General features: G+C 35.5%; 1 protein-coding gene across 1 annotated transcript in view; it reads right to left on the bottom strand.

Moving 5' to 3' along the window:
• Positions 1-1,369: 1,369 nt before the first annotated feature.
• LOC127619896 (sodium/hydrogen exchanger 3-like) overlaps positions 1,370-13,443 on the bottom strand; it is a 39,435-nt gene continuing 27,361 nt past the window's right edge. The window contains exons 3-16 of the mRNA XM_052092928.1: positions 12,182-12,342; positions 10,301-10,379; positions 9,498-9,675; positions 9,066-9,286; positions 8,498-8,700; positions 8,336-8,425; positions 7,569-7,639; positions 7,357-7,486; positions 5,386-5,543; positions 4,955-5,072; positions 4,306-4,470; positions 3,569-3,620; positions 3,120-3,194; positions 1,370-2,911 (exon numbers count right to left, since the gene is read on the bottom strand). Coding sequence (XP_051948888.1) covers positions 2,640-2,911; positions 3,120-3,194; positions 3,569-3,620; positions 4,306-4,470; positions 4,955-5,072; positions 5,386-5,543; positions 7,357-7,486; positions 7,569-7,639; positions 8,336-8,425; positions 8,498-8,700; positions 9,066-9,286; positions 9,498-9,675; positions 10,301-10,379; positions 12,182-12,342 — 1,973 coding nt within the window. The 3' untranslated portion in view covers positions 1,370-2,639. The remainder of the gene's footprint in view (positions 2,912-3,119; positions 3,195-3,568; positions 3,621-4,305; positions 4,471-4,954; positions 5,073-5,385; positions 5,544-7,356; positions 7,487-7,568; positions 7,640-8,335; positions 8,426-8,497; positions 8,701-9,065; positions 9,287-9,497; positions 9,676-10,300; positions 10,380-12,181; positions 12,343-13,443) is intronic.

Here is a 13,443-nt window from a genome sequence, read left to right on the forward strand (position 1 = left end):
GCGCTCATTATTAAAGTTCAGTTATTTTAATCAATTTGCAAACAAAGACAGTTTTTCATTAAGATGTGGCATCATATTGTTAACTTCAGGTGGCTTTTGTGTGCAACAAATATATAACAGTATACACATTTTTCAAGTTAAACTGTTAATTTCTTTTGTTCTGTCTGAATGTGACGTGAATAAAGGAAGTGATCTGGACAGTATGTATTCGTAGATCCTGAGATGACAGCTGTACTGCATACAGAACTGAGAAATAAGTGGAAATGCTAAAGGAAAAAACACAGATTTGCACTTTACAGTTCAAAAACACAGATTCCCCATAGAACCCTATATGTATTTAACTGTTTAGCACGAATGTATACATTTGACTAACAAATGTTTTATTGTTTAAATGTATAAAGATCATAGCCCAGCATATTCTTATAGTCGCTGTAAATTTGAGTAATAAAATACTGCAGCTTTTATGTGTGTAAATCTAAGTCAGGGGTTATGAGATATACATTGTACTATTTAAAGTGTTTATGGGTGCTTTGTATGCTTGTTCAAATCTTACTTGATTTTTTTATATATATACAATTGCTCTGTGTAATGATTTACAATTTGTAAGTGGCTAAACGTTAAAAAAAAAAAACATTGACGTGTGAGTTTGGGGTGGTGCTATCTGTTTGTCTAAGCAATGGCATGCAAACATAATTATTTTAATTTTGTTTTAGCGATCCTACCAACACAGAAATTGCATACTTGATCTTAAATGGGTGGGATTTACACCAGTTTTAAGAAGTCAGTACAGAGGGTTTGACTCAAAAGAAAAGAGAAATTTGTCTACAAGCATAAATAAGGTTTACTATTCATGTATAGTTTTTATATTTACATTGATAAGCATGTGTGTGAAGACATCAGGGTATGTTCTATATCACAAAGACTTTTCAACTTTAAAGAGATGGTTCTTTAAAGGACTTTAAAGGGACAGTTCACCCAAAAATGAAAATTCTCTCCTCATTTACTCACCTTCATGCCATCCCAGATGTGTATGACTTTCTGTCTTCTGCAGAACACAATTGAAGATTTTTAGAAGAATTTCTCAGCTCTGTAGGTCCTCACAATACAAGTGAATGGTGGCCAGAACTTTGAAGCTCCAAAAAGCACATAATTGCAACATAAAAGTAATCCATACAACTCCAGTGGTATTTCTAAAGAAACAGATCAATATTTAAGTCCTTTTTTACTATAAAGTGATGAATTTTCCTTCTGCCATGAAATATGAACTGATAATTAGCATTTCCTTTTTCTTATGTTTGTGAAGATCCCCCATTAAAATAATTAAAAATAAGTCTGACAGAGAAATAACACTACATACAGTAAATCCATACTACAGTTTTTATTTCAAAACTCAAACTCCTCACAAGATCAGAAAAAAACAAAGCTTAAGACTTTTGAACAAAGCTTAAGACTTCAAGTTCTGATAAAGCATGAAGTTTATACTTTAAACTATTATTTAAATTACTTACATTTTAATGTCCTTCATTGTGCTAATAACACATTTATAGCTTTGAGTAGAACTCAAAAAACAAATCAAGAGATGACAGAAATTCAGAATACATAGACATACTATAAATAATCCAAAGATAATAATAAATAACCACATACAACATGCTGACTTAAAATTTCATGTTTCAGACCAACTTGACCAAGGTAAAAAATTAATAGACTAAAACCTAATAGACAGTTCTGATTTGGCACTCAGTAAAGACAAAAATAAATCTTACAGTTTAATGCTTCCCTGAATGCACTGCTTAGTTTTATTTTGAGCTATATGTAAGAATTTTCAAGCATTCTGTCATTATGGTAAAGTGCCATTACAGCATCCACCACTAGGTGGACTTTAAAAAGAAAAATGCTGTCTGTTCAGTAAAATTCCATAACCACTAACATAACATAAGTACTATAATTGTTTCATCTTTCTGTATTTTATTCTCTTCCCTTTCAATTGTTTTAGGGAAAAACATTTAGAGAACAAAAACATAGAAGCATAACTTAAAGTCATTGCTGTGTTAGTCTACATAGTCAAACTATTTTACAACAGATTTTCTTTTTTTTTTCTTTTTTTCTGTTATTATTTTTGCTAGTTTTATAAGTTTTACAGTTTTTATGAATTTATGATTTTGAAAAATTTTAAACAGGAAATGTGACCAGTCACAGCACCTAAAATACACGGTTTCCCTTTTAGATTCAAAAACATCTTAACCTAAAATCTTGATGTTGATAAAAAAAAATTATTAAAAAGAAACACGAATATGAATAATTCACCCATACAAATCTTGTCATGAATACTATGGTTCAAATCCAGTGCTTAATAAAAAGAAAGTACCATTGTGCATGGACATGTACTGTGGTAGTACCTTGGAGGTACCATGTAAATACAATGTTACAGGAATTTCTGTAACATGGCATATATTAAAGTACGATGGTAGTTCTATTTTATACCATCACTGTACCATGCACCTTTTTGTAAGGGAAATCGTTCCATAATCTATGGGCCCATGACAAAATTAAATAGCCTACAATGAAGTTTATAGTCTCAGTGTTAATCGAATAACCTAATCGGATGCTAATATTGGTGGGTGGGAATATATATTATATTACAATCTGGTTTGATTCCTGGTATGGTCTGCTCCAGGCTTCTCTTGCGGCCCCTGATCAACAGAAGCATCGGCCATCGTGAAGGAATCTGTAGAGCGGTTACTCAATCTCAGTTGTGCTAGATCTCTAAGGTTGGTGGGTGTCCAGGGCAGTCGACCTTGGGCCCTCTGGGAGGGTGCCACAGTCGTGTTGGTCCCTGTCCCTGTTTGCCATGGTGGGTTATACGTGGGAGGATAGGTGTCTGGTATGAATGCTGGATTCTCTACACCAGCTGTGGATAATTCAGGGTAATTATGTTGAAATGAGAGACCACATAAACAACCTTCAAATAATAGATATTTTATCTGCTTGCTTGCAAGTAAACACACGTTAAGTAAATGTCATGTACAAATGTATATCTATATTCTTAAAACACTGGTAGGTATATGACATTAACATCCCATGTAAAAACAGTATGTTGCAATAAAAACCGTGCTTACCTCGAGGTGTGTTTATGTTTCTCATGGGGAAATTACCAGCACTCTCGCTACTAGAGTCTCCAGAAAACTCAAAATCTGGTGAGACGAAACCAAATTAATTCAAAATATTCCAGTATCAGCAAAATACCCCACTTAAAGGAATAATCCAGGTTCAGTACAAGTTAAGCTTAATCAACAGCATTTGTGTCTTAATGTTGATTCTTACACAGAAAAGGTTAGTAAGTGATTTTATCACATTAAAATCATGTTAACATGCAGGTTGTTTTTGTCTTGTGGCTATACTTTTGAAACAGTATTTTAACAATTACGGATTGACCATTCACTTAGACAAGTCGAAATACATTTTTGTGGTAATCTTCATCATACCAGAAATGCTGTCAGTTAATCTTAGCTGGTATTGAACCCAGAATATTTCTTTAATACTAAGTGATGCTAGTCAAATTTTTTACCTTCATCCCCATATGGATGGTTTCTGTTTGGGTCCGCTGGCTTTCCAATAGGCTGAAAAGTACAAATACACAATATATATTTTGTGGTCATGGATAATGGAGGGTACATGAGTTACAGTGCTTTGCATTTGGCTTCAATAAAGGTTTGCCCTCTAATAACAGCCTGTGTGCAAACCCTGATTTACAATGCGGTTGGAACTGAAATTTGCCACTCAATCTGTTAAAATCTGACTGAAATGATAAGGGACCTTGTTAATAATAACCTTTAAACTTCTTTAACACTGGGATCCTTTGTAAGCATATACAAAGTGACAGTTGCTATACCCATCCACAAATAGGGCAGAATTTGACCTACTTTCTACTTTGCCATTTTACTCTTTACTTTTTTTTTTGTTTTTCTGGTGTTAAGTAATAATCGTATCTATCCTATTTTTTCTATAACGTGATTGTGCAGACCAAGTTGCTGAACAACAAATGTTCTTGATGTGTATTTGGGGTGGTCATGTGTTAATGTATTCATCTGTATGATGTCAGGGATTTTGATACAATGATTTCAGAATGAGCTGTTGTTGCATTTTTTGGATTGAGAGCTTGTGTAAAGTTTTGAGTTCTAAAAGTTGCGATGAGTTTTCTTAGTACATTGAACTTTATTATTTCAAAAGATCAATGAATATTGGATTTCTCATGCTGTGACCATTTTAACTAGAGCTAAACTAATAGACAAGACGGTTTTAAACCTTCTGATCCTTGGAATGGTTGAAGATTTTCTTGGCAGGGCTGACAACCCTCTTAGCAGATTTGAAGGACTCAAGGCGGCTTCTCATAGTCCTTTGGAAGATCTCTTGCACTTCATCTGGATTCTCGGTGGTGTTATAGTGACTTCGGCTGTAAGTGTGACGGTTCTGCAGAGAAAGAGGGGGGTGGAATTTGGTGATGTACAAGTAATCTTGGGATTCTTCTGCTTGAGTTTTCTTGTGCATGAGTTTTTGCAGTGGATATGGTAGAGTAGTAAGAAATGAGATATATTTAGAATATACAGTGGGGTTCAAAATTCTTCCACTTGAGAAAATACTTTTAGAATTTTTTTTCCCCATTACAAATGACTATATTATCAGAATAACAATTTAAGTGAAAATTTGAATTATCTCTCCCTTAACTTTAATAACACCATGCTTTCAAAATGGCTGGAATCCATGATTGTGCACATCCATGATTTGAGAAGTGTATCTTGTGTGTTTCAGTGTTTATTTGTTCTAACATTTTCAGGTTTAAATGAGATTTTAAATCTCAGATTTTTATTTCGGACCTCACTGTAAATAAATGGACAATGTTCTGCATGAGAATGTGAACCATTGTGTGCATCTGCATGAGTAGGACAATGCTTACATATCTGCTGCTTTTGTAAAGGTGCTGATCTAGTAGATGATGAGCGTTGAGGTCATTATTCAGGTTTTTCTTGCCTTGCTCATGGATGTCCATGGAAACTGAAGGAATCTGGTTCTTTCTGATTTGACAAAAGATCATTGATTTTAATCCAAATACATGACGCATTAAGTCATCTAGATATTTGTTTATTCATCACTGAACTACTCTGTGGTTTTCTTTGGTCAACTGGTTGTTGGGCTGATCATGTCTTCATGGTGAATCTATATCTTTGTCATTGTGTGACATATGTCATTGTTATTTTGTGTCAAACATTGCACCACTCATTAAGATCCACTACTCACCACATCCAATACTGAAATGATTTTGGTGAGTGGGTTGCAGTACTCTATCTGTGAGATGGGAAAGTTAAACACATTTGGTGGGTTACTTACATGGTCACTGGAACATTTTCAATGCCAAAGTCGTAATCAGACATGTCAGCCTTGATATTGGGAATGATGTCTGCATACTCTAAAGCAAGCTTCTTCTTGAAGTCGACATTGGCTGTGTCATCATTACGAATGAAAGTCAGAGAACCTTTACGTTCACCCTAAATGTGAAAAACAATATTGACAACAAGAGTTCTTCAGAACATTCTCTGTATTGTTGATGATACTTGAGTTAAAAACAAGCAAAATGTGCGAGGGAACAAAAAAAAAAAAAAACTCCCCACTGGAATACAACCATCATTCAAATGTAAGATTTCACCAATGAATTTCCATGGTTTTTACAGTTGTTCATGATTACTGAATAAATATTTAAGTCATTAATAAAGACACTATGAAGAGCAATTTCTAGCTGATAAAATATTTTAAAGCAGAGCATAATTAGCAAAGTGTGTATTGACAACAGAAATGTCTTTGACATTTCAATTAGGTTTCTGTTACTTCAGATACAGTTCAGTTAAGATTGTATTGATTTGACTTTACCAGGCCTGGAAATCACAATAGTAAAATTCCCTGACATTTCCAGGTTTTCATTGGAATAATCATAGAATCCCTACTTAAAGGTGCTATATGTAAGATTGACAACAAGCATTTGAAATGGGTACTGCAGTCCAAATTCAAAATATTGGAGAGTTGTCTGCCCCGCCCAAGACTCGAAGCTCGTTCGGGTTGCCAGAACGTTGACACGCAAATTAGCCAACTCAGCATCCGTTTTAAAGGATTTCTGGACTTTAAGCTGTCTCCATCTTCCAAAGGCATCTCCAATATTCATCCTTGTTTTACTACGCCTCTGGTCATGGTGGTTTTTAGATGGAATCTGTTATCTATTATCCAGTTCGTTTGCTGGCTTTCATGGCTGCAGCACACAGTGTTGTTTGCCTGCAAACTTGTTCAAATCTGGCAACTCGGCAATGTGAAATACTATTGGTATTAATTGGTATTAATGGACAGTGGGCGGGATCACACATGGCAAAACATAAACTGAAATTCCATCCCGGAATGGAAACTTCAAAAGTAGAATATAGTGGCTGTAGCATTGTTATCGGAGAAGCCACTATTTCAACTCAGCATGTTTCCTAATTCTCTTATGGTCATTTTATGATTTATTACAGTAAAAATATTACATATAGCACCTTTAAAGTGATAGTTCACCTAAAAAGGAACGTTCTCATCATTTACTCACCCTAATGCCATACCAGAAGTGTATGACTTCTTCTCCAGTAAACAGATTTTGAGAAGAATATCTCAGCTCTGTTGGACCTCACATTGCAAGTGAAAGGAGACCAGAACTCAGATGGTCAAAAAAGGACATAAAGTCAGCATAAAAGTAATCCATACGACTCTAGTGGTTTAATCCATGTCTTTTGAAGAGATATGGTTAGTGTGGGAGAGAAACAGATCAATATTTAAGTCCTTTTTTCACTATAAATATCCACCTTTGGCCAGCCCCAGCCAGTAGGTGGCTGAATGTGAAAGTAAAAGTAACTTGAAGTGAAAATGTAAATGTAAAAAGGCCTTTAAATATTCATCTGTTTATCGCCCACACCTATCATATCGCTTCTAAAGACCTGGATTTAACTACTGGAGTCATATTGATGACTTTTATGCTGACTTTGTCCTTTTTGGGCCTTCTGAGTTCTGCTCACCATTCACTTGCAGTTTTATGAACCTACAGAGCTGAGATGTTCTTCTAAAAATCTTTGTTTTGTGTTTAGCAGAAGAAAGAAAGTCAGACACATCTCGTATGGCATGAGAGTAAATAATGAGATAATTTGGGTGAACTCTTCCTCTAAGATTTTTCTGATGTATAGAAGCATGTATTTACAGCAATGAAAGACAAGTTATTCAGAAAGTTATCAAACAAATTATAGAAATGCAAACTGAATTAGTGTTTGTTGTCCCACCCCAGATTCTCACCTCAGTGACATATTTTGAAGCATCTTCCAGATTGAGTCTGTGGAAGGCACCAAATATTTGGTCTTTGTGCTTTCTGGCGTCACTCTTCATTAGCCACCAACATATATACTTGTCCTCGAAATTATTCCAACTAAGAGAGAGAGAGATAAGGGATTTATATAAAACTTCGAGAACATATCTTTTTTCCTTCTCTAATGTAGTGGGCTACTCACTGTCTGGTCCACCAGTTATCTCCCATTCGGCCACAGATGTCTTCCATTGCTGTCAATATGTGTTCAAATGCCTACAAAGACATAAAAATAACATCCTCATTGTACCTGATTTTTTTAAATATTGAAGTTCACCATGTTTTAGAGGTTGCCCACTGAAATTGCACATGCAATTCGCAGGGTAGAAACCGTAAACACTGTGTTATGGATGATAAAACAGTACTGCATAGCTTTGCATGGAAACAACAAAAAATCATTTTCTCATTTTCTCCCACCCATTTTTTTTACATTTGTTAGTATGCAAGGACATGCACTAGACTGATCTTATCACGTTCAGAATTCGCTGTCATGTCTGTGATTTTGGATGGGATGTCGGTTTAGAGAACACACTTTACATTACTTTTTTATTTAAACAATCAACCCATTACAATTTAGCACACCGGTAAACATATTCATTGGCACAAATCTATAAAAACACATATGACAGGTTTTTATATATATATATATATATATATATATATATATATATATATATATATATATATATATATATATATATATATACACACATTGGCATGTGTTTGAGGTGGAAACTGTTTGTCGACCAGAAGGAAGAGTGTATGGGAAACCTATATGAGAATAGTAATTATTTTAGCAATTCCATTTGGTGACGCTAGTGGTGCAATAATTACTCACTTCATCTTTAAAAGAATTTAAAACAAATTAATTGATATGCTAATAGAGAACTAAAATGTATATAATGGAGTTACCCTGTTGTTCATTTTTCCATTGAGTGTCAGATCAGACGTAGTTGACCTTTTAACCTTCAGCCATTTAACCAGTGGTTTCATGGTGATTCCCTACAAAAAAAGAATACACACAGTGACCATTTTGATTGTACTAGTAATGAGTGGGTGGGGAAGGGTTCTCACCTGAAGAATGACAGTGAAATACACCACGATGAGTGTGGTACCAAGCATTAGGTTCTTCTCTGGGATCTTATTCTCATCTAAAGTAGCCGCCAATCCATATGCCACTGCTCCTCGGAGTCCACCATAGCTCATTACAATCTGGTCGGTGATATCAATGGGAATCAGTCTAGACCGGTTTAAGATCCAGTTGAGGAAGAAAACACCTGCAGATAATAAGACGCACATCAATCAAATTATAGTAAAGAACACAGCAGCTTTCATGAAATTATTTATAGATTTATAGCCAGGGATTTACAAGGTGTAAACCAAAAAATGTAATAAAATTTTGAATTACAGCACTTATGCAAAAGAATTGCAAATATAATGGCTGTTTTCAAATTAGTTTTTCAAACATTCCCCTTGTCTTCCATTGATCAGCCAAATAAATAGTCCTGCTCCAAACTCACTACATTCATTAAGCCAATATGGATCTATGTGCTAACAGATTGAAATTGGTGCCTCTAGTGGTTTTTGTAGTTTTGAAAATCACACTAGATAAAAGCTATTCATGACTTGATCTGTAACTTACCCATGAACCTGAATACAATGACGAAAAGGAGGGTGAGGAGGATGAAGCCAGTGTTCCAAACCCAGATGTTTTTATCGATGGCCGAAACTCCCAGGAAGACAAAGATCATGGTCTCAGAGCCGTTAGCCATCAACTTCAGGGTATAACGTAACATTGTTACCGATTTTTCATCCATGTTGGCTTTGATATACTTCTGACAGCAGACACCGCAGAAAGTGATGCTGTCACACACAAGACAACAGCACTTAAAAAGAGATTTAATGGGGTCTTTAAATAAATTCTGCAGATTATCACAGAAAATGCCAAAAAATAAAAAAAGCTGTCTGAAGATTCCATCTGGGCCTCTGTATCACTTTAGATTGAATGTAAATCACATATATGTGAGCATCACAAACCTACACAAGAGTATTCAGTTAATTAAGAAGGTCTTACGAAAGTATTGCAGAGAGTGAGAGCATCTCAGCAGTCAGGTAAGCCAGGTAGCCAATAACAAATATGAAGCCGGCTTCGATGACCTGGACATTCTTGGTGATCCTGGTCAGCATGGATATCAGAATGGCAAAAACAACACCAAGAAATGAGCCTCCAAATGCCACCACAAAGAACGAAACTAGGAGAACAGAAAAGTGTGTGGTGAGGACATGTCAATAGGCTCAATTTGAGAACAGGCAGATTAATAGGCAAACTTGTGAAACATTGAATCGATCAGCATATATGTTTCAGTGCAGTGGTTCTCAACTGGTGGGCCCTGACCTAACATATTTTCTGATAGGGAAAAGCAGGGAATAAACAATACTAAATGTGAAAAAATTAAATGCAATTAACCATATTTAGGAAAGCAAAATAAATAAACTTTTCAAAGGAAAAAAGGGCTTACTATATATTTTGTTGTAGATGTCAAAGGCAGTACATCCAATAAACCTCTTCAGTGTTTTGGCACAAATGTATCTCCATTACTTTTTACCATGCCTAATAATAATACAATATTTGTCCCAGTGTTTCTTACATGTTTTGGCCTGACACTTTTGCTGTTGTTTATGCATTGACAGATTTATCAGTTTTTCATTTCAGCTCATATATATATATATATATATCATAATTTTGTTAGGCCTATGCGGTGTTGGTTCACCACTCAAATTCCAATGTAAAATCTGGGTCCTAAAGCCATACCAGTTGAGAACAACTTGTTTCAGTGGATTTGACATTGAGGCAACGTTAAGGGTTTGTGTCCATACTTATGCCTTTGATGATCTCTACGGCATTAATCTTTGAGCCTCCCAGAGACACAAATGCATCAAAAACATTATAAAGCACCTGTAAAAGATAGAAAGAGATGTTACTAAACATTACTGTAAAAGGATATAAACAATATTACATGGGCAAAGAGATTCAAATAAATGTTTATAAGAACACGTGACAAGATTCCTCAAAAGTGTGTGCCCATAATGCTGTTCAGATCGTATTACTAAAACCCAGATGAGAATTAGCCTATTTGAGCCATGGGTTCCCCCAGGATTTGTTTTCAGGAAATTTAAACGTAAATGTAGTTCTAGCTGGAAGGTCTCGGGATTCATTCTGTCAGACATCCCATCAAAGAAAATACAGCCTACGCTTTATAAGCCCTCTCAGCTGTCTCTTGTTTTTAGCATACTTCCATTGTTTTCATCCCCCTTCACGCCATGACGGTTCAAGAAAGTATCCGAGCTCTGAACTGTAGGACGGGTTTACGCAAAATGATTTAATCATCTCTAAATTTGTGTTAATCCTAATAATCCCAAACTCGACTAAATTACGGACAATCAAATGTCACAAATGAAATGGTTACGTGTGTAAGGCTGGCACCAGAATGTCTACATCCAAAACATCATAAAACTCTCACACAGAAGAGCATCTCCAACAGAGACAACACACCCTACTGATTAAGGACCATAAAATGCAAATCTCACTCACATCTGCCCCCTCTCTTTCACCAAAAAGTTTGTCAAGTTATGACTTATCCTATTCTGTATTGTAAAAGGTTTTCTGATAATACATGTTTGTCATTCAGTGTTAACATACAATGTTTTATATCCTACCTGTCAATTAAAATGTTATTATTTGATTTATTCTGAATTCTTCCAAAATCATTTGTGACCGGCAGATTGTGTTAACAGACTGATTGTTACCGCATGTATGAGACCAGGATAAGACCATTAATGAAGCTTAATGATAGGAGACTCCATGTTAGACTTCAGTCACTGCTTATCGTCCGGCATAACAAGTTGTGTGTATGTGTCTAAGCAATAGTATCATCTAATTATGAGAGAAGCCAGATCAGATGATATTTAGATTACCCTGCACCCTCTGACTATGAACTGAGCTGGCTATCTTGTGACATGAGATCCACATAATTGAAATAACGGTAATGTCTATATTTCTTGTTCATTGTTACACACAAGTCATACACTCAGCACCTTACATTTCTCCTTCACAATGACTCATTACTGGGCCATAATTCATGTATTATACATATATAATATATCAGAAATAAGTATAGACCTATAATGTAATTAAAAGTAATGATATCTGATTACAAGAATGTAAACTGTAATGCATTACACTACTTTTTGACTAAAAAGTAATTCGATTGCAGTTACTAATTACTTTAGAATTGGATTTCACCCAACACTGCACACAACCATTGTAGTCCTTATGCAGCAACTTTACAACAACTTTCGATTTTAATTCTCACAGTGGTTTCAAAATGGTTTGACTGTGTTTAGAACAAAACATTTTTTAAGTAATATTACTATATAATTATTATTAAGTAATTTCTGCGACACCAGTGTCACCAAACGGAATTGCAAAATAATTATTTTTCAAACAGATTTCTAGAACACTGCTGTCTGTCAAACAGATAGTCCCATCCAAACTCACCAATGGTTTAGGCAATGTTGCTCTGTTCGGCCGTTTTGGATGCTCAAACAAAGATCGCAAAGTTTTAATGCCCATTTGAAATTCCCAAGGGAACCCATGGCGAATTTGCTTAATAAGATTGGCCTACACATTGACATCATGACTGAATATCTCTTATACAAATTGAGTCATGACATTTAGAGAGGAGAACTGAGACTTACCACTGTGACTCCATCATTTAGCAATGACTCTCCAAACACAAGGATGTAGAGCACCTCGTTTACATGCACTTCCTCAAACACTGCGATCACAGCCACGGGGTCAACAGCTGACATCAGAGAACCAAACAACAAGAACTGCAGTGGGCCGATGTTTAAGTTCCCTGAGGGTCAACAAAATTTCAATGTCCATTATCATGCAATATGTTGATGGTAAGCATTGTTAAACAACCACACATATTACACGGATCTCTTGAATACTTGAATCTGAATGGTCAGAAATGACATTCTGTAGTTAAATATTTTATGACTGCTAAACTGTCTAACTGACCGTTGTCCCTTGCCACCAGTTTGCTACTCTGTGCGAGTATAATGTCTCGTAGAACTTTGTGGTTTCTTTCAACCAATGAAAATGAAACAATTTTAAATCAATAATTCATGTCCATTTTATAATAATTTTTTTGGTAAGTAATCTGTAAGGGTCCATTCAGACCAAATGCGTACCTGCGCTAACGCCAGATGCAGCACAAATAGAACAGAACACAGAGGCGTGATTTTAAAGTTTAAGCTGGAGCCTGTGTAACTCGAGCAAAGACACTGTCTCAGAAGCTGATGAGATTTGTCCCCCGCAACCCTGACTGAAGCAATTAACTGTGATAGCATTTACCAATTAGCGAGCATTAGGAATTGGACATGCTAAATTGGGGAGAAAATGGGATAACAAAAAAAGCTTAAAGCTCATTTTAACTTCCCATAGGGGTGAATTCATTAAACTGTTGCACTTTTGTATGTGGTATTTCAGCACAAATAACAGCGTCTTATTCACTAACCACCCACAAACTATTTTAGCAGGCAGTGCTAAAAATTTATCTGCGTCTTGAGTATTTTAATAAAATAATTGTCATTCCTTTCCACACAAAAATGCCTCCGTTCTATGTAAATTAGGCTCATTATAGACATAATTGGCACAATTTACACATTTTGTGGGTGCGTTTGCACTGTTGGTTGATCTGCATAATTCCTATAGTGAATAGGGGGCTAACCAAGTGCAAAGAGCGAGTGCTAATAAATAGCCCATTTACTTCAGGATGATACAAGAACCCTGAGATTCGAATCCTGATCACACTTCGGGGTTTGTTTTGCGATAACAGATGTTTTCCGGAGTTTTAAGTTTCACATCCACACTAATTTATTTAAGTTTGAAACCTCAATTTTCAGTTTCCTAACATCATCATTTTTCAAAGTATGTGGTTATGGAGAGTGGT

The sequence above is a fragment of the Xyrauchen texanus genome, chromosome 26 (genome assembly GCF_025860055.1).
Source record: "Xyrauchen texanus isolate HMW12.3.18 chromosome 26, RBS_HiC_50CHRs, whole genome shotgun sequence".
NCBI lineage: Eukaryota > Metazoa > Chordata > Actinopteri > Cypriniformes > Catostomidae > Xyrauchen > Xyrauchen texanus.